Genomic DNA, 21255 nt, shown 5'->3' with positions numbered 1-21255 from the left:
GTGTTTAATTCTGTATGGGAACAGAAGCCGATGTGTAGATGTTTATAAAACAGGGAACTTGGGACTACATCTACCTGAATTTGCATTAGCACAAAACATTTATTTCTGTAGGATTACAATCACAGTAAAATGGGTAAGAATAAATGAGGCAAAAAAGCAAAAGTGAGGAAGCTCAAACAGTTCTTACACATTTTTATGCACAGTTTGTGTTTATTTGCTGCATTTAATGCATTGGGGAAAAGTAATAAAACAAACAGGATCTGTGCAAAAGTTTCTTTCTTTCTTTCTTTCTTTCTTTCTTTCTTTCTTTCTTTCTTTCTTTCTTTCTTTCTTTCTTTCTTTCTTTCTTTCTTTCTTTCTTTCTTTCTTTCTTTCTTTCTTTCTTTCTTTCTTTCTTTCTTTCTTTCTTTCTTTCTTTCTTTCTTTCTTTCTTTCTTTCTTTCTTTCTTTCTTTCTTTCTTTCTTTCTTTCTCGCTCTGTGTGACAACTGTAGCACAGTAGCCAAGGGTTACATTCTGCTCTTCTGCACTACAACAAATGCATCATATATCGCTTTGAAATATCAGTCATTGATTGTCAGTAATTTAGATTTTTCCCCAAACTAATTAATAAATAATAAATAAAACCAGCTGACATTGTTTAACTGAGAAGAGCTTTTACTGAATGTTAGCTACATTAGCGTTTCCGAGAGCAGTTGTTGTTTTTTTTAAGCAAGATGACAATCTGTGCTCCTCTCTTGGCAGCCATGCGGAGCTTCGTGGCTCATTGTCCGGAGCTGCTCACCGAGGATGTGATCCGCAGACTGATGACTCCTATTGAATGTGCCATGACCATGATGTCTCAGTAAGTAATGGTTCTTTTAAAATGTTGTCAAATCAGATTTTATGAAGCATTGAACTCGCTTCGACTAAGCCTCCTTCAACTTTTTAGCCTTAGCCTGATTTATATACCTAAACTGTCTGCTTGGAGAGGATGAAAAGGAACAGGGGCTAAAGTTCTACATATCAATAAAGTAGACGGCTGTACTGGTTGCTGTTTGAGGTCAGTGGATGGTCAAGCTGATTGTTGCTGTGTTTGCAGTATTCCTGCAGTTATAAAGGTACATGGGGCTCACCTGAAGGCCAGTGCTGCCATGGTGCGTCTGAGACTTTACGACATACTGGCCCTCCTTCCTCCCAAGACATATGAAGGCAAGTACTGCAAAGTGTATTTCTCATATTTAATTCAATGATTGTGCGCCATGGGGACCGCCAATTGATTTTTTTTTTTTTTTTAAATGTCTTATTTTAACCCCATTGCAGAACCCTTTGAACTATGAATGGTTTAAAGTATGTTGTAATATACTTTAATGGTCTGAAATATCTTAGTAATCATTGATGGTCTCTAGTATTATTATTGCACTTACATCTGAATCCTGCTATCCACAGGCAGTTTCAGTGCTCTGCTGAGGGAGCTGGTGGCTGAGTTCACTCTGACGGATAATTCAGCCAACACAACCACCTCCTTGCTTCGTTCTCTCTGTCACTATGACGACAGTGTCCTCATGGGGTCTTGGCTGCAGGAAACTGACCACAAGTCTATTGAAGACCAGGTGACGTTTCTCTGTAGCAGTACATTGACATAATAGTTCACGAAGCATCTACTTAATTATCTGCATCATTGGTTTTTTTTTTGTACTGTATGGCACAGAGTTCTGTGCTCAACTCAGCTCCTTTTTTCTGGGTATCTACACTGACTTTTGTTTCTAGCAGTATCTGAGCTCAGGACCGTCTTTTTCTCTAACCTATTGGTAACCAGCAAAGATACTTTCTCTAGATAGACAAAGCACTTCTTGTAAGTCGCTCTGGATAAGAGCGTCTGCTAAATGTTGTAAATGTAAATTGTTCATTTAGAGTTGTTGGCAAGTGTATAAAATCATTTTGCTGTTGTTGTCAAATCCAACTTAGTATGTGGGACCTACTTATTTTTTTGTTATTTATTTATGTATTTATTTTTTAAAATCAAAACTAGCCTATAACCTGGACCATTAAATATCATGAAACACGGCATTAGATGTTCTCCTAGCTACAGTTTAATAAAAGCATTGCACGATTTTCCACTTTCCCAAACTGTAGTAGGTCTGCCTGGACATGTTGTTGTCCAAATTTTGCTTCTTTAATATAGTACTCAAGCAATAGGCACGCAAATCTTTTAAATGAATCTACCCACTCAGATCACATCCATGCCTTCATTAGGGTCACACAGACTTGTCAGTGTGGTTAAGGACGCAGTATGGCTTACTGTGAAAACTGCATGTAGCTGAACACAGTGGGGAGCCCTATAAACAATAGGCGTGGTGCCGGATTCTGGCTCCACCTAGACGGACGGACGCTACAGACTTCTGTGATTTCTGTTGTTTGTTTTTAGAAATCTTGGTTAATCTTGAAGTGTCAAGCTGAGGAGGAATATGGCACAGCATAAAAAGATTTGTTTGACCGTTGAGGTTGAATGTTTATTGACCTCATTAGCTGCTAACAAACTCATTGCTTTTAATTAAACCAGTCCTTTAACTGGCTGGACCTGTCTGGTAATATTGACCTGCTGTTTAATGAGCGTGTCTTTTTAAACAGCTGCAGCCTAATAGTGCGTCAGGCAGCGGCGCTCTGGAGCACGACCCGTCCTCGATATACCTGCGGGTTCCTGTGGGAGAAGCCATTCCTGGACCATTGCCTCTGGGTGTGTCTGTCATCGATGCCTCTGTGGCACTTTTTGGCGTGGTCTTCCCCCATGTCTCTTTTAAACACAGGTGAGGTGAATAAAATAAAGTGTTTTCTGTATAGAGGGACATAACAGTCTGTGTTTACAGGGATTTGATTCCCAGAGATTATATTACACTATACACTATTTCTAAGAGCAAATTGTTTCAGCCCAATGTGAAATAATTGAGGTCAGAATTTCTGTGTGAGCTGCCTGTTTACCTGGCTGCTGTGTTTTTCAGGCTCCAAATGCTGGATCACTTTGCTGAGTGCATCAAACAGGCTAAAGGAGTCCGACAGCAGGCTGTTCAGCTTAATATCTTTACCGCTGTCCTGAGTGCTTTGAAGGTGAGCTTTTAAAACTCAACCCACGTTTGGCAGAATGCACAGATATAAGAAAATAGATTGACAAAAACCTAATTTGCTCAGTTTTCCGCTTACCTCGTACTGTTGTGTGCAATCTAAGACATAATGCTGTTTTTATGCCCTTTTGTGCGTGTTTATGGACATACATTTTTCTGATTTTATAGCTAACAATATGTCAAACAGTGATCAAAACCACGTTGAGATTATTGAACAGATTGACTTACTTTGAGGCAAGTGTGTGTGCAGCGCTAACGGGTAGGGTATAATTTTCCATTATTTATGACATTAGGCCTCATAGCTCCAGTGCAAAACTAAAGAAGCAGACTTCAGACACTTGACTGATGGCCTATATTTTGAGTTAAAGGGGGCGATTTTTGTGTATTCGATGTTTTGCTGAACTGTACTTTTAAGGCAAATCTGCCAGTCTAATTCATAATCAAGGCGCCCGTGAAAAAATGTGGGCTTCGGCCTTTATAGCATTTATTATTATGGACCCAGACATCAAACCACTCTTAACAATTCCAAGTCGGCTGCCAATTTATGGTAAAATATTTCTCCTGAGATTTCTGTATTTTCCAAATTATATAAATATAAAATATATAAAAGCACAAACATGTCTGGTTCAGTTTAGTTTTGTTTGTATGATGTGAAAACGGGAGATTTGAGTACGTCTGCCACACCCTCTTATCGTCTTTGTGTGTTCACAACAAAAAAAAAAGAAATATCAAGTGTGCTATGCTCTCTATTTTAGAGATCTGTTTTTAGCTCAAACGTGTTAAAGGGCCAATGTCATAGAAAATCAGATTTAGCTCTTAGCTTTTTGCTAAGAGTTTAATGTGGCATGTAAACATTGTTAAAGTCCACATATCAAAACATATCGTTCACTTTGAGTCTATATAGTCCATTTATGGAAATGAAACTGCGAAAACAGCTGTTTTGTTTTTTGTGATGTCACGAAACCCAGCACACTTACAAATATCCGCCTTTACAGCCCAAAAAAAAGCACCACACACTCTTGAAGGCACAGTAAAAAGGGATAAAGAGAGGTTAGAGAATGGTCATGTAGAAATAAATTATGACTGTTTTAGTACATTAAACCACACAAAACCATATGTGGGACACAATAAAATACAAGAAAAGTGTAGGATATGGGCCCTTTAAAGGTTAAACTGGGCTGTGTTCATGGTGTGCCATTTCTTCCACTGTCTGTGTGCGTAGGGTCTAGCTGAGAATAAGAGCACGCTGGGCCCAGAGGAGGTGCGGAAGTCAGCTCTCGCTCTGGTGATGGGCGCTCTGGATAACCCGAACCCCATCCTGCGCTGCGCTGCTGGAGAAGCTCTGGGCCGCATGGCTCAGGTTGTGGGAGAAGCCACCTTCATAGCCAGCATGGCCCAGCACAGCTTTGACAAGTAAGAGCATCAGCCGCTGTTCAGGCAATGTCTGGCTTGGGATAAAGCGCTGTAATGGATTGTGTCTGATCACATTCCATCTGATGTCTTGCTGTGTTGATTGCTATACGTTTACATGTACTTTGTTTTTTTTATTAATTTAACAGAAGCATTTATAAACACTACGAGCAACAGTTCACGCAAAAAAATCTGATTTTTAATACTGGAATGGGGGCATGGATATAAAAAAAAATGTTATCTATAAAAATGAACAAAACTGTCACCTAATAAAAGTGAATCTCTGAATTTTGTCTGACTATTTTCCATTTTTATAGATAACAGTCTGACATACGATATCAGAAACCACATAATCCAATGGCCAGATCGAAATACGTGCAGACAGCAGGTGGCACTGCAGAGTTTCAACGTCATTTCATTGTTGCTGTTCCTGAGTGCAGTGTGGCTTATACCACTAGATTCCTTGTCTCTCGTATGTTTGCATTACAAAATAAAGGGAAGTTGAAGGTTTTGCCGCGTAATTGTTAACAAGTTGTCTGATTATCTGCCGTATTGATCAGGCTGAAGTCAGCACGGGATGTGGTGTCCAGAACGGGCCACTCTCTGGCTCTGGGCTGTCTGCACCGGTACGTGGGTGGCATCGGTTCAGGTCAGCACCTCAAGACCAGTGTGAGCATTCTGCTGGCCCTTGCTCAGGACGGCACCTCCCATGAGGTTCAGGTGAGATCTTGCAAGGATGTTTTGCAGACTTTTCCGTTGTGTTTTATCCATAGCAGAGCAAGTGTTGTGCTTTATAGACCTTTGGTTTTGACCACTCTTCTTAGCAGGTCACTTCCTTTAATTTTTCTAAAAATTCTCTACTTTACCTAAATATTCTTCCCAGTTTGTTGTCATGAGGATCTTTTCATTAGAGATCAAGACAAACAGAGTTTCATACGTTACCAGTGAGCCATAATGAAGTAGAACTGGGAGATGTAGTAAAATTATAACATTACCATACTTTGTGATTCACAGTATGTATTGCATTATTTTGTTTTTCCGAAGTTAAAATGTACACAATGCAAACAGCAAAAAAGAGAAAACTGGTGTATGTGAATTTAGTATTAATTTAAATGGGGAAAAAACCAACAATGCCAGGAATGAATTAATAAAATAAATGACAAAATGTTACTATGCAGTTCATGCAGTCAGTATACGCTGGTTGTTGTTGTTGTTGTTGTTGTTTAAAGGCTCTTTTTATTTTGTCTAAATCTGTATTTGTTTATTTTACATGGCTTTACTACTACTGTCAAAATCCAAGCTCCACTCAGAAAAGAGTGTTGTGATGTAATTTATTACGATACGAATTACATATCGTTACACTGCCCACCTTTATAATAAACTTTATGATACATTGTGTTTTCATGGCCTCATAAGCTTGTTTTTATGTGTGTTACCACAGACATGGGCTCTGCACTCTCTGGCTCTAATAGTGGACTCCAGTGGTCCGATGTACCGGGGTTATGTAGAGCCCACTCTGTCCCTAGTGCTGACCCTCCTCCTGACCGTACCCCCATCCCACACAGAGGTCCACCAGTGTCTGGGCCGATGCCTGGGGGCCCTCATCACCACCGTGGGACCAGAGCTGCAGGGTATCGGACTTACTCGCATTCATTCATCTGTAGTACCAGTGCCAAATCGCCGTCTCAGAGACCATCAGTACTACACACTAGCACAGATAACCAATGATGGCCATTATCAGTGGTTTTGAGCAGTGGTGTGAGCTTTCGTGGGAAAGCTTTTACCAATGATCTGTGCAAGTTTCAGAACAAGTTTTTTCTACATTTCATTTTGCAGATGGCTGGAGTAGAATTTAATTCCCAAAGAATTCTCCAGCACTTTTCAGCCTGATCTCTGTCTGGCATCATATTGTCGATAACCTTGGCCAGTAATTCACTGCACATAGAAGTTTCCTAAAAACTTTATAGTTATAATAGAAGCAGTAAACTTTTGCTTCACCACCTGCCTACTGGCTTCTGTTTTAAGTGTGTTTAGAGTCAAAGGCCCTTGTTGGTTAACAGTGCGGTCACTACATAACATGAGATTTCACTGTTTTGTTGTTCTTCAATCTCACCTTTGGCATATGTGTACAATCAAACACTTGTCTGGTAGGATAGCCTGTAAATTTGAGCATAATGGTTTAACAACCTAAAACCTAACTAGCCAAAATGATCAGTATCATCTTTGATACCGGTAGTACTCATAGTTTGGGTAGATGGCATGCACATTGGTATAAACAAATGCTGGAACTATTACATGTTCCATTTAAAGGCATATTACACTGTGCTTTGGTTTTATACTTCAGAGGCTGTCCAGTAATGCACAGCTGGTGCAGAAGTATCACGCAGACTACAATAATACAGCATTTGGACACGTTACTTATGGAAAATAACTGCACTACACATCACATCATTCTTCCTTATTATGAAAGCTAGACACTTTGTGTCTTTTACATTTGATTCTTTGCAGTCATCATGATTTTAAATACTGTAATGTTTGGTTAGTAGGAGGAGCTGCACATGCTGCTCAACCTCAAAGCTGCCTATGAGCCCAGCCATTGACCATAGGGAGTACTTCTTTAAACGATATGTAAGTGAGGTGCTTGTAGGCTGGCACTTCATTTCACGCACCAATGCTGATTCATCATTTGTAGTGAGATGTAGTTAAGTGAGATGTAGTTAAGTGTATTGCTACATGTAGATCTTATTGTAAATCCAGTTTACTATATGTTACGAGTAAATCATAAGGAGATGAGTATTGTATTTATTTATAACACTGTATTTATAAATAAGTTGTGGTATTTTTCAAGAGCCTGTATGAAGTAAAATCTAGTAGGATTTTGTGGCTTTTAAATTTATAAAAGAATAAACTTTGAGATCTCTGCTCAACATTGGACTGTACTTGATGAAGTGCCTTTTTTGTTGTCCGCAAAACAAAAAAGAAAATGGATAAAAAGAAATTAAATGATGTATTAATGGATCAGCAGCCACCTTGTGCAGACTGGTCACCCTTACTTCTACTGAACTTGAGCCTCCCTCAAGTTGAAGGCTTCATGCAGTAAAACACAAATAGTTTGAAAGCAACTCAGAAGAGTGTTAACCATTTGAATGAGATGCCAAACCAGCGCTTTTATTTGCAGTAACAGTCAGTTATCGATGCCTGTTGATGTGTGTTTATTGGTCTCTAGGCAACAGTGCCACAATCTCCACCATCCGATCTTCGTGCCTGGTAGGCTGTGCCATCATGCAGGACCACTCGGACTCTCTGGTACAGGCAGCGGCCATCTCCTGCCTGCAGCAGCTGCACATGTTCGCCCCGCGCCACGTCAACTTGTCCAGCCTGGTGCCCTGTCTCTGTGTAAGCCTTCTGCTCATTTTAAGCATTGCTGATGCTGATTGGAGTGCAGGCTCGTTGCTAATTGCACTGGGCTGATTGCATGCGTATGTGTGTTTGGAGCGAAAATATGTTTTCATTGTTTGCAATCAGAGTGTGTGTGTGTGTGTGTGTGTGTGTGTGTGTGTGTGTGTGTCTGTGCTACGCCGATTAAATGCTGATTTTGGAACTTTTTATTTCTATTTCTTCACAATGCAGCCCAATCCACTTCACATTTACACACCTAGTGTCCTTAAACTTTTCACGAAAGCATGTAGTCAAACAAAGATAAGACAGACAGCACATATAAATAATAGCAGCTTTTTTTGCAGTCGGTACCAATGTTGGTAATTAGAGCTGCAGTAGGAAGCGTGTGGCTGCTCAGTTCAGTTTTTGTCCATTCCTCTTTTCAAACTGTCTTCAGGTTCCCGAGGATACGAAGGTCCCTCTCATAGACTCACAATTTCAAAACCCTCAGTAGATTTTCCGTGAAATTCAGGAGATTGATGTCTTCAGGGTCGTGATCTTGGAAATGTCCATCTTCTCCCCAAATTCCATTTCTTGGCTGATTAGATTAAATTCTCCTCTAACATCTCCCGGTGCATCACTCCACTCACGACTCTTTTAATAACGTATATTGCCCCAGGGCAGAGCAGCAGCCCCATGTCATGACCTGCATACTTCGCTGTGGGTATGACGTTCTCAGGATCTTAACCTCCTTTCTCCAAAAATGATGAGTTCTAATTTTGTTTCCTCTGACTAGAGAGGGATCTTTCATCTCACTAGAGGGCAGCAGTTGATCTGCAGCTCTGTGCTTCTTTTTTAGACTTGGAGTTCTGTGTGGGATGTGGGAACGGAGGTGATTGCAGTTCAGCACACTGCTTATTGTTCTCTGTATAACCAATGTTCCTGCTCTTTGAGTGACTGCTGGGCTTCTCTTTTACCTTCATAATCATTCATCTGAGAACGTGATGTGAAGTCTTGCATGGCACGCACTTGCAAGGCTTGGGATAATTCGTGGTGGATATTTTGTGGATGTAATAACAACCCTATAAAGTGGTTGTAATAACAGGGATGTCTAAGCCCTTTGCTCTGGCTGTGTAGCCTTTTCCATTTGAGTGTCGTTCAATGATATTGTCACTAGGAAATTTAGAAAGCTTTAATATAGTGTATGAATATTTTTTTTCTCTATTATTTTGTTTTTAAACACATCTGTGTTTGTGTGTACATTTAAAGTGGATAGATGCACTGGAAGAATATTAAATAGCAAAAAACTAAAGTGTCTTTACACTTTTTTCCCTTACTAAGGTTTTATTGACTATCATGTTGTTTTTGTCTGCATATGTTTAAACATCTGTTTTTTTTTTTTTTCCTTGATATAAGAAATGACAATTGTGTGTGTGTGTGTGTGTGTGTGTGTGTGTGTGTGTGTGTTTGCCTGACCCAGGTGCACCTGTGCAGTTCTCATCTCCTTTTGCGGCGGGCTGCAGTGGCTTGTTTGCGGCAGCTGGCTCAGAGAGAGGCTGCAGAGGTGTGTGCATATGCCATGAGCCTTGCCAAGAAAGCTGGAGACAGCAAGGAAAGCACCACCATCAGTATGTGTCGTACTGCATACGCTTACAGATTGCACAAAGTTTTCAGAAATTCTGCACAATTAAATCATTAAGGTGTCATAAACGATCATTCAGAGTGGTTTGATGTGAAACGTTCCATTCTAGAGAAACTTAAGTCAGAGTTGTTCACAGTGGTGATGATGGAAACCAGATATCTGAGTGGTTTAATGCCTCTAAACCCTCACTCAGAAGTTATAATATGAAATTTATTAGGGTTATGAAAACACTGCCTGATGCTTAAGACATTGTTTTGACATAGTTAGAAGACGGTTTTGGCCTGAAAGGATACTTGAAAGACCATTCATGACAGAGAGGCACCATCATTAACATTTCATATAAAAACTCAGAAGAAACATGTAGGTTGGCTGGTGGTTTTGGCTAGAAAGTAAAATGACTCGGTTAGTGTTGCCAGCATTGTGACGTCTGGTTCCTATCACCACCACTATAAAGAAGTAGGAGTCAGTCAGTTACAGTTAACCATTTTACATCAAAGCACTCAAAGACCAATCGTACGGAAAATCAGTCGAGTTCTTCCAGTCACCTCAGGGCAGTGAATAAGCATTACAGGTCAGGCTTACAGCCTTTACATTATGCTTTGTAATTATAATTTACCGCATCTAACTCGGTTCAGAAAGTGAAACTCATGTGAATCTGTGTGGGGCTGCTATAAAAGTTTGTTCACACTTTGATTTAAAAATGAACCCTAGAGTGATCGCTCTGGTGGTGTGGTTGGTATCGCTTTACAGTAAGACTGAATAAAGGTTTTGGAATAGTTAAAATTTTGATTATTGGTGGTTATTATTTAATTCATCAGATGTTCATAATTGCATAATTATCAGACAGTGTGTTATAACTACATATTAAAGATTTTTAGGGTGTTGACGTGATTAATAAGCATTAATGAACAAATTTAAAGCTTTTTATAAAAAGTGGTTTGATAGAAACGCAGCCAGTCAGTGTTTAAATGGGCCAAACACAGAATGAATCGTCTCTTTTGCTTCTTTGCAACAGACACATTTCTCAAGCTCTTTCGACAGGTGCATGTATTTCATGATTCATTTAAGAACTCTGAATTATTGAATGGATAGTTTCCGTATTAAAACGTGGCTGAGGTGCTTTCAACGACAACATACTTTTATACTATTACTAGTACAAGCTCAGGTAGACCAGAGCACAGTGGATATTCAGTGGGCATTATCACAGTTGTACCATTGCTTCAGATATTTAGTCAAAGCCTTTTAGCTCTGTAATTGTTTTACTCTTGAAAAATAAACCACATTTATTTTTACAGAGTGCTGCTTCTGAACATCTGGATAGAGCTTGAGTGTGTTTGCCGTGTCTTTGTACATAAGTATTAGATAATGATTTCTGCTCGTTTTAGACCTGAACATCACCGAGACGGGTTTGGAGGGCGTGCTCTTTGGCATGCTGGATCGGGAAACGGACAGGAAACTGTGTTCAGACATCCATGACACACTGGGCCACATGCTCTCCTCTCTGGCTGTGGAAAAGCTCTCTCACTGGCTCAAACTCTGCAAAGACGTACTGGCTGCCAGCACAGGTATCAACTGTACATCATGCCTTAACACAGTAACTGTTGTTTTGTTTTATCAGTTCCTATTATGTAAAATTCCATCACCTGTCATTATAATCCATTCAATAGGTTGTAAACCTAGTCTGTGAGTCTTGAGAATTAGTGTCTGGGGTCAGGATTAAGCTTTCGTCCTCTGACGTTGGTGAAAATGTAAACGCTTTCTTCAGTCTTGAGGTTTAATCCTTAGTTTAGATAATAGGCTTAACCTTGGCTTTCTAATCAGAGTGGCTACATGAATTGTGTGGATAATGTTGAGATGTTAAGAAAGTCAGTCAGAGTGGTTTAATGTGAAATGACTGACTGAGATTGCTTGGCAGTGGTGGTCATAGGAACCTGGTGTCCCCATGTTTACAATGCAAGTTTCGTTTGCTGTCTGAAATGACCAGTGGACCTACATGTGTCTTCTGAGCTTTTGTATGTAATGCTGAGGTTTTTGCCGTATGGAGTTGTACCTCTTCACCGTGAATGGATTTAAAGAAATGTGCATTTTACCATTTTATTAAGCGGAGATTTAGAAAAAAAATGGATGGAATTCCTTCATTTATTTATTTGTTTTTTTATTATTACACTAATTTGCACTGTAGAGGTTGGAGGCGCCATGGCATTTGAAGTGGAGAAAGAGGAGGAAGACTCGGAGAAGAAGGACGAAATGGACGATGACATCATGTTCACAGGCCTGGGCGAGGACGATAAATCGAAGCCCTCTGTCGCTCCCCGGTGGGTGACACGGGTGTTCGCAGCTGACTGCCTCTGCCGCATCATTCATCTATGTGAAAACGCGGACAAGACCCACTTTGATCTGGCAGCTGCCCGTACTGCCAAAGCCAAAAACCCCAAAGGTAAGCTTGGCTGAACAACTCATGGAGTATCATGACCAAAATTATGGTTCTGTTATGCACAATTGCTGATTAAAATTTGCATAATTACTGTTAAACGTTGCGTATAAAGTTATATTCATTTGTTTTTCAGCTCCCTCTGCTTAATAATGCTTTTAAATTCCTTCAGTGAGTTGTTTTAAAGCCGTCTTTTGGCCATCGGTTTCTCACTTTTCATTAAGTTGGCTGCATAAAATCTTCTTGTGAGGGAGTTTTTAAATGATTGATCTTCTAGTAATCTCACGATCTGTTTGATTTAATTGTGTTTCAGGTGATCTGCTGGTGTTGCATCTCTCGGACCTGATCCGCATGGCCTTCATGGCCGCCACCGACCACAGTAATCAGCTGCGGATGGCCGGCCTACAGGCCCTGGAAGACATCATTAAGAAGTTTGCCTCCGTGCCGGAGCCCGAGTTTCCTGGTCATGTGATCCTGGAGCAGTACCAGGCCAATGTAAGTAGCCTCCATGTTTGTGGAAGCTGTGAATTTATGTTCACTTGGATTAATTCATGATTATTATTGCCACATTGAAAAAAAATAAATCATAAACAGGGGCAGGTCAGAAAATTACTGGATTTTTCCTCTTACCACAAATGTTGGTGATTAGCCAAGACGTGTCTGGCGAGCTACGGGACTAATGTCACTAACAAGTAATAAAATTTTATGTACATCAATTTGCACTGTGCAAACTGTTTGCCCAAGTTATTACACAATTCCCTCGCACTTGGACACTACACGCACCGGCCACTTTATTAGGTACACCTTGCTAGTAAAAGGTTGGACCCCCTTCTGCCTTCAGAACTGCCTTAATTCTTCGTGTCAGTCTTTCTACAAGGTGTTGGAAACGTTCCTCAGAGATTTTGGTTGGTTATTTGAGTTCCTGTTGCCTTTCTATCATCTGGAACCAGTCTGCCCATTCTCCTCTGACCTCTCACATCAACAAGGCATTTTCGTCCACACAACTGACCGCTCACTGGATATTTCCTCTTTTTCTGACCGTTCTCTGTAAACCCTAGAAATGGTTGTGTGTGAAAATCCCAGCAGATCAGCAGTTTCTGAAATACTCAGACCAGCCCGTCTGGCACCAACAACCACGCCACGTTCAAAGTCACGTAAATCCCATTTCTTCCCCGTTCTGATGCTCGGTCTGCACTTCAGCAAGTCGTCTTGACCACCTCTACATGCCTAAATGCACTGAGTTGCAGCCGTGTGATTGGCTGATTAGCTATTAGTGTTAACAAGCAATTGAGCAGGTTTAGCTAATAAAGTGGCCAGTGAGTGTATGTTACAGTTATCTAAAAATGTGTAAAAGTAAGAAAAAGGCTTCAGAATGCCTTTTGGTGGTTTAGCGATGTACTTTTTTATAAATAACAGTGTCATCCTGTGCCAGAAAACACTAAGGTAAGTCTGTTTGAGTTTACTTGACACAGTTGGTGAGATGATTCAGGCAGGTACTTTACATGTTGACTGGTGGGGCGTAAGCCACCGTTTCTTTAGCCCCGCCGCTCCAGTGTAAATCTTAAATGCCAACTTTAGGCAAACAAATCTTAGCTGATCTTACATTTGAGGTGAAAACTGTGTAAAGTTAATTTTTCCCCAAACTGTTCCTTGAATAAGTTGTATAACTGGGGAACAGCATGATCTAATGTTTCAGTAATTTCTTGAGCCGTCATGTATCTTTCAAGGTGACAGTTCGGACAGGGTTAAATGTAATAAGGGTCACGGTCAGTATATTATTTTACACATCCTGCTCTGTGATTTTATTTCTGTCCAAACTATGTTGTTTTCCTCACTCTTCTCATTACAGCTTGAATTACCTACTGCGTTTCACTGAATTCGGTGGTCTGATCATTTCAGTTCTGTTCAGATGCACGTCATCATGATGTTTCATACAGATGTCACCTCACATTTTTTGGCTGCTGCTATTCACTGTGTTACGTCTATAACTGCAAAATGATGGATTAATTGGACAAATGTCTGAGAAACAGTGGATTCTTTGGAAAAGTATTTCATTTACATGTTCTTGGTGGTAGATCTTTGACTGAATACTGGGAGAGCATTAGCAGGAGGAAATCAGAGTTAGTCTGAAACTGATGAGACTTGATTGAAAGGCAGATTATAACGGCAGCTACAGAAATAAAGTTGCTTACTTTATATCCGCAGATGTGCTCAAGATCATCAGTGTTTTATTTTAGTTTTTTTAGGTCAAATGGTAACATTTGGCACGACCTTCTGGTAATACACTGTGAACACTGTATTACTGACGCCACCCCTGCTAAATAAAATCAATCTGAACAGAGCCGAAGAACCTTTTTTTATTAGGAAAGTTAATTTTTGTTCTTTTACTTTTCACCCCCTCAGGTTGGAGCCGCGCTGCGACCAGCCTTCTCCCCCGACACTCCCTCTGACATCACAGCCAAAGCATGCCAGGTAAAGCCAAATCAGCAGATCCCACCTCCCACATTCCTCTCACATCCCGACAGGTTCCGCTGTGTGTCTTTCTGCAGTGCTGTTCCTCCACTCTTTCAGCATCTGCCAGAAGCTAAAACTAGCCGCATTTCTTTCATTGAACAACAACTTCTTATTGAGCTAAACGGTCCTGAGAGAAGGGTCTGTGATTTATGTCTGCACTCGGTGAGGCAGGAAATATTACCTGAGTAACTCTTTGAAGAAGCATTGCTCATCATGAGGGCATTTTTTATACCGCTGTTAATCTTTGCACAATGTGGAGTGAATACACATGTAGAGTGGCCAGAGAATGCTTGTGGGTTTCTGTAGCTGTGTAAGGACACGTCGCATGTGGGCTGGAGACGTTTTCTCCTTTGCTGATTTGGTGTGCCTCTGCTTGCTGTTGGAGAAGTTCACTTTTGAGTCACCTAAAAAATTTCAGTAAAAGTCCTTGACTTGTCTGATTTTGCTTAACATATCTTGTGCCTGGGTTTGTAACTACAAAGTGTGTGATACCACACACACACACACACACACACACACACACACACACACACACACACCTTCTAAGCTGCTTCTCCCTCAGGGTTGCCTATCCCAGCTGTCAAGTGTGTGATACCAATACATATGAAAAAAAAAACTAATTTGAGACGGTATCAATATTTAAAAGTGTGTGAAAAGACAAGACGGTGTATTTTTAATATTTGATATCATCCTGGTTCGGTTTAGCCGTGACCGCGCTCATGTTGAAAGCTGTGGCTGTTCGGCCCACTTGTTTCTGCACGTCCTAATCTTTCAAATCATTATCTTTTATTCAGTTAATTTTTTTATGATCCAATTAATTTGGTCGTCAGCATTGTCACAGACAGTAAAACTATAGTTTAATAACCAGCTATTGTCATAGAGTACAAAGAGTTCTAGAAAAAAAGCTGTGATTTACGTCACGTTGGCTCGGTGATGATTCTCATGTTACGTCCGGCAAATTCTGACGCCGCCTGGGGCCGATTTCACAAACGTTTTGCTAGGAAACATTTACGAGTTTGTGATCTTAGGATAAGCACTAAGGAGTGTAGGAGTTAAGAATGTTCTGAAATGCAGTTCTCATTATAAAAAGATCTTTTACAGATGTTACTGTTATTAAACAGGTGTTCACTGTAATCACATCAGTGCCCAAAGACAGTAAAATGAAAGTAAAACAAATGATAGAAGAGATATTAGCCGCCTGTAAAAATAATAAAAAACCTCCTTGGTTGATTTGAACAATTATATGTTGGATAGCTCTTTAAAAGTTACAGTTTAAGACCCTGTCAGTACTTACAGTTTAAGACAACTGTGGGACTGTTGTCATATGAAAAGCACCGCGCAGTAGGCAGTATCAGCTGCTGCTCAGGAAGGTTTATTGTGATGAATATTATCTCCATAGTAATCATCATCTTGCCCACTCCTTCTGCAGTCCACTGTCATTGAAGACATTTCTTTGACTCCCCCTTTATCTTCTATCCAGGTGTGCAGTGCGTGGATAGGCAGCGGAGTGGTCAGTGATCTCAATGACCTGCGCCGTGTCCACAACCTGCTGGTGTCCTCTCTGGACAAGGTGCAGGCAGGCAGGGGCTCGTCTAGCCAGCTGTACAGCGAGAGCGCCACCACCATGGAGAAGCTGGCTGTACTCAAAGCCTGGGCAGAGGTAAAACGAGGACACCTTACTGTCTTTTGAAATTTTCTCACTGGTCGCCACTACCTTTTAATTAAGCATGAAAAAAATGATTCAAATTAAACGTGTTAGCATTTTAGGCATGTTGATATTAAACACTCAGCTTTGTGTCAGTGTTTTCCTTGATAGAAACACCAGATTTGTTTCTCTAGCTAGTGATGTGACTTTTTTTTTTTTTAAACTATCATTAAAAGCGCTTACTGAAATGCTCTTGGGCCCGAGGCATGATAGTTTTGAGTGCTAATGAGTGCTGACATCACAACAAAGATATCTTTTAAAGAGCTGTATGTTCACTGATGTGCTTTATAACCTTTTCATGTACCCCCTGCTCTGCCGCTAAGGTCTATGTGGTGGCTATGAAAATAAAGAAAGAAGCAGAGTCCAGGCCGGCGCGTCCTGTGCGGAGCAGTGAGGATGATGATGAAGACATGGGTGATGAAGGAGACATCCTGCCTCCAGACAGCCTGATTATGCTGGTGCAGCCAGAGCTGCCCTCTCTCAGCCGGCTGTGGCTGGCTGCTCTGAGAGACTACGCTCTGCTGACCCTGCCACCTGAGTTTGCCAGCCAGCTGCCCCCCGAAGGTACGACTCAATGTCATTTTCTGCAAGCTGTTTGTAGAATCCTCACATTTCTACCTGATTTTTCAGCATCGTACTGTCCCACATATATAGAAGTAGAATATAGTGCAGTATGCCAGTGATATATTCCATAAACTCCCTAGAATAGAATAGTCTTTTAAATATATTGCATTTTTATATGGGAATGAGACTTGATCCATTGGCTGCCTCTCTACTTTGTTTTCTCTATAAGGCCAGTGTTCTTTATGTGCTGCATGACAATCAGAGTGTTTGACACACTCTTTGGCTGTAGTTGAGATGACAAATGAGACTCTTTACCTTTTTACCAGCCAGTTGGCGTTAAAGAGTTCTCCATGGCAACGGTGCAGCAGCTGTTTAAAATAGCAAGCCCTTACTTGAGCCAACAGGTTAATATGGAAAGTGACCGTGATTGGTTAAATATACATTTGCAGAGGTGGGTTTACTTTAATGCACATACTATGCAACCACAAGTTCACAAAACATGCCGAGATATATAGAACGTTTCTCTGGTTCCTGGAGATTTTCATTGTTTTAATGTAATTCACTCTGAGTGGATTATTTAAAGTGACGATTTGGAGAAAAATCAAACTGGCACAGGTTTCCCTTCATCCCAGCCGAGGCATGTTGGTTTTGAACTGAAGCCACAAGGCTAATGTAGATCAGCGGTGTAGCTACAGGGGTGCCTAGGGGGCGCCTAGGCGCTCTCACTTGGAAGCCAGGCCCCGCTGGATTTCTGACTGCTGAAAAGAAAGTCATTTAGTGACAGTTGAAATGTTACAAAATGCAAGTTATCTTGTGCTCTTAACACAGCCTGAACTCAACGATACAGAGATCGTCATAATGTAAGCTGATACTAACCCAGCTTGAGAGTGGTCATGTAGTAAAGTGGCCCCAACTAAAGAAAAAAGCAGTGGGAAAACCACAGTCTTTGATCATTTGGCTCAGACATCTGCTCCTAGGGCTGTAAAACGTCCCTTTAGGCTTGTGGTTAATTAATGCTGCCATTTGTTGTAGTAACGACGCTGTTGAATGAGCGATCAGCGATCATGCGTTGTGTTTAAAGGACACACATTGTGTAAAAACGAACGTTCCTTGATTTTTGGAATAATGTAAAAAGCTGCACGCCTAATAGACGTGTGGCTGTTTAGCGATCTTAAATAGACTTGCTTGTGTGGTTTCTAGCACAGTATGACTCACCGTTATAAAAGTGGACACCAAACATGTCTTGCCTGAAGGGAAGAGAAACGTTTTGGCTGGACTGTCGCGTCAAGACTTGTAAAATAAGCTTGTGCCTCATAGTATCATTCCTGAGTGACTGTGTCATAAAGAGCATTTGACAGGACTGAGCTCATAAAGTCTAAATCAAACCTGTGTCTGCGTGCAGGTGGAGCCTTCTACACTCCAGAGACAATAGACACGGCACGTCTGCACTACCGCAACTCTTGGGCTCCTGTCCTGCACGCTGTGGCTCTGTGGCTCAGCAACACAGACTTTGGGGCCTCTGAGGGCCCAGAGGAACCCCAAACTGCCACCAGCACAACTGGGCCTGCGGGGGCTGTGTATCCTCAAGGGCCTCCCGCTCCAAGCAAGAGCCATGATGAGCTGGTCAAAGACAGAATGCACCTGCTGCTAGGTACATCCATTATTGAATACTGTTTAACCCTTTATTTACTTTCACATACTTTTCAAGAAGCATGCCCTTTGTGATTTGAATATACGGAGATCCAAACTTGTCTTGGTAATTGTTTGCTTCATCACAGCCGTGATGTTATTGGTGACAACTCGCTCCTCGAGTGTCTCTACTACTTTAATACAGCAGTTAAATAAATACTGTAAGGAATGAATAAACTGGCGTTTAATATGGTTTAATGTTCAGTTCCTTCCTCCTAATTAGAGCTCCTTAACGAGCAGCTTGTCGCTACGTCAGAGTAACGAGCTCCGCCCACTCGCTGCTCAGCCGGCAGTTCGTTCTCCAGCTCCTTACACTAAACTGTCGTCTCCACTGAGCAGCTTTTCTGTTTTTTTTTTTACTGCTGCAGTTTTATGTTTTAGTCCGATTTGGTCAGAATCTGTAGATCAGACCACAGAATCAGGGATTCCTGCTCGTTTAGCTGATCTTCTGTCACAGCTGCCGACTGAAAAGCTGCTCAGTGGTGACGACAGTTTGGGAATTTAGTGTCGTCTCGTCTTCAGAGTCGGACCAAATCGGCTGTCGGCCAAATGTGATGTTTAAAGTATTCATTTTCTGTTTGTGTGCAAAGTAAGAAGTACAAACTCGTCAAATTCGTTGCTTAACAACGCCGTCTTAGGCGAGTGATATAGCGTTTGTTAAAAAACCGAGATGTTATGGTGAAATATCAGCACGGTTAGAACGCCTCTCAACCAATCAGATCGCGTGGCCGGAACTGTGTAATATTATATATTGCATCTCTAATTAGTCCAAATTATGACATGGAGAGAAGCTGCATACTGTCGTATGCAAATGTTTGAACACCCCTGGTTGAACTGTATCCTCTATGGAGAAACATGAAATGAGAAGTATGGCTTTTTTAGAACTTTTCTGCAAATTTTAGTGCACAGTTTCTATGTACTGTTCGTGCTATGTACTGTATTACTTTATTTAACATAGTGGAATATAAATTGTGTTTTTATTTTTTCCAGTATGCTAAACTCAATAAATAAAAGTAATTGTGCATTAAAATGTGCAAAAGTGACTGTATGGAATTAATTCAAATGAAAAAAAGACAAGTGAATATTCAAATAACAAAACGATTAAAAGGTCCATCCCTACCTTTCATCAAAGGTCAGGGTTTAATGAGGGTCAAGTGACGATTATTAACTGTACAGCTGAGGAGGTCGACCTGATTCTGTTTTGGTCTTGTTTTTAGCAATGTATTGTGAAAGTCTGCTTTCCTCCTGTTTTTCAGGCATCAGTATTGAGTTCCTCTGCTTTCCTCGGCCTGAGGAGCCTATTGAGCGAGTGATGTCCTGCCTGCAGGCCCTCTGCACTCTGCTGGAATCCCCACGGGCTCGAAAACACATCGCGGAGGACCAGGTGATCAGGACGACTATTAAAGCCTTTGATAAAAGTGATTTTCCCTTTAACCAGAATAATGCTCAGTCAGCCAAGACATGCCTGTGCCTTTTTCCTTTTTTTCATAAATGACAGTCACTTATGTCATGGCATGTAAACCAAAACAACATGGTACGGATAGACACCTCAATTGGGACTGTATAGTGCGGGTACTAGGCAACAAACATGGGTTGATAAATACATTAGAATAGTAAAAAATAATTAAATGCAGGGTATGTGTGCATAGACGTGTGTAAAAATCTGACATATGTCATCGCACTTTGTTTAAAAATGTGTATCTTAGCAGTGAGTGTGTTTTTACTCGTTACTTGTTTAATCACCTTATATCATTAGTGTTGCCTCAGACTGGCTCACTCAGTTTACACTAGTTTGTGATTTCTGACAGTGTATGACAAAGCCTGCTGTTCTCTCTATAAAGCTGATTGAAGTGCAGACAGTATTCATGCTCAGCAATTTAAAAAAAAACAGTTCTGAAATTACCTTACAGCTCGAGGTGCTTTGAGAGGCAAGTTTGATGATTTATACTCGTAATACACACATTTTAAATTGGTATTATTTTCTATGCAACATTAGCCTTGCAGCTCAATGTAAAACTAAAGAATCAAACCTGATTCAAGCATAGCAAAGCTGGCATGGACATGGCACAGGACATAATGAGTTTGTGTAGTTTATAACTGTATGTGTATGATGTATTAATGTATATATTTGTGTGTGTGTGCGTGTGTGCATTGCAGTTGCTTGCCGTGGAGTTGCTGAACGTGCTGCACAGACTGTTGTTAACGCGGGACCCTCCCAGTGTCCAGCTGCAGGTGACCGCTGTGGTGCAGGAAACCATCCGATCAGCCCATGACCATCTGGACCAGCTTAGAAGCTCCAAGGGTGAGCAGACATTACACGGTCACTCTACAGTTTCTACTGCATGTCCCGACAGTTTAGTGTCTCTAAAACGCCTGGACAACAGCAAAAGAAACCGTAGATGAAGAGTGATCTTCACATGAACTCACAAAATCTGCATTTGGTTGAGAAATAGCAGCACACAGGCAAGAAAATCATGAGTGAGCACCCTACTTTATAATGTACATGTAATCTGATTATGACTATTATGTGATCGATGTGTTCTGTTATTACTCAGCTCTGCTGATGCATTAATTCAGGGTTCCCACGTGACTTCGAAAAGTCTTATAAAGTCTTATGATATATTTCAAGGTCATAATCCTTCTTTTGTTTTGCTATTATATTATTTCTATTACTGGTATTAAATGTTAAGATTAACTGTTAAGATGGGGCCGAAAGTGCTGCCTTGTGTATTCAATTAATTCTGAATAGTCCACCAAATAAAATTAACTTGCTATTAGTGATCCTGTGGTCCTGAGAAAGGACAGCAGAACCCAAGGACCATGTC

At 40.8% G+C, this 21255-nt stretch overlaps 1 protein-coding gene across 4 annotated transcripts in view; it reads left to right on the top strand.

Moving 5' to 3' along the window:
* The window catches only part of heatr5b (HEAT repeat containing 5B), a 42113-nt gene that overhangs the window by 12320 nt on the left and 8538 nt on the right, over positions 1 to 21255 (top strand). For all 4 annotated transcript variants that reach the window (XM_017700919.2, XM_017700920.2, XM_017700917.2 and 1 more), the window contains exons 13-31: positions 744 to 843; positions 1081 to 1190; positions 1428 to 1591; positions 2610 to 2785; positions 2978 to 3083; positions 4320 to 4510; positions 5068 to 5227; positions 5949 to 6138; positions 7734 to 7903; positions 9366 to 9513; positions 10913 to 11092; positions 11710 to 11964; positions 12272 to 12453; positions 14362 to 14430; positions 15953 to 16132; positions 16501 to 16741; positions 18144 to 18392; positions 19687 to 19814; positions 20588 to 20732. In XM_017700919.2, coding sequence (XP_017556408.1) covers positions 744 to 843; positions 1081 to 1190; positions 1428 to 1591; positions 2610 to 2785; positions 2978 to 3083; positions 4320 to 4510; positions 5068 to 5227; positions 5949 to 6138; positions 7734 to 7903; positions 9366 to 9513; positions 10913 to 11092; positions 11710 to 11964; positions 12272 to 12453; positions 14362 to 14430; positions 15953 to 16132; positions 16501 to 16741; positions 18144 to 18392; positions 19687 to 19814; positions 20588 to 20732 — 3144 coding nt within the window. The remainder of the gene's footprint in view (positions 1 to 743; positions 844 to 1080; positions 1191 to 1427; positions 1592 to 2609; positions 2786 to 2977; positions 3084 to 4319; positions 4511 to 5067; positions 5228 to 5948; positions 6139 to 7733; positions 7904 to 9365; positions 9514 to 10912; positions 11093 to 11709; positions 11965 to 12271; positions 12454 to 14361; positions 14431 to 15952; positions 16133 to 16500; positions 16742 to 18143; positions 18393 to 19686; positions 19815 to 20587; positions 20733 to 21255) is intronic.

This window comes from Pygocentrus nattereri, chromosome 22 (assembly GCF_015220715.1).
Source record: "Pygocentrus nattereri isolate fPygNat1 chromosome 22, fPygNat1.pri, whole genome shotgun sequence".
In the NCBI taxonomy this organism is placed as follows: domain Eukaryota; kingdom Metazoa; phylum Chordata; class Actinopteri; order Characiformes; family Serrasalmidae; genus Pygocentrus; species Pygocentrus nattereri.
This window is presented reverse-complemented; position numbering and strand designations above follow the sequence as displayed.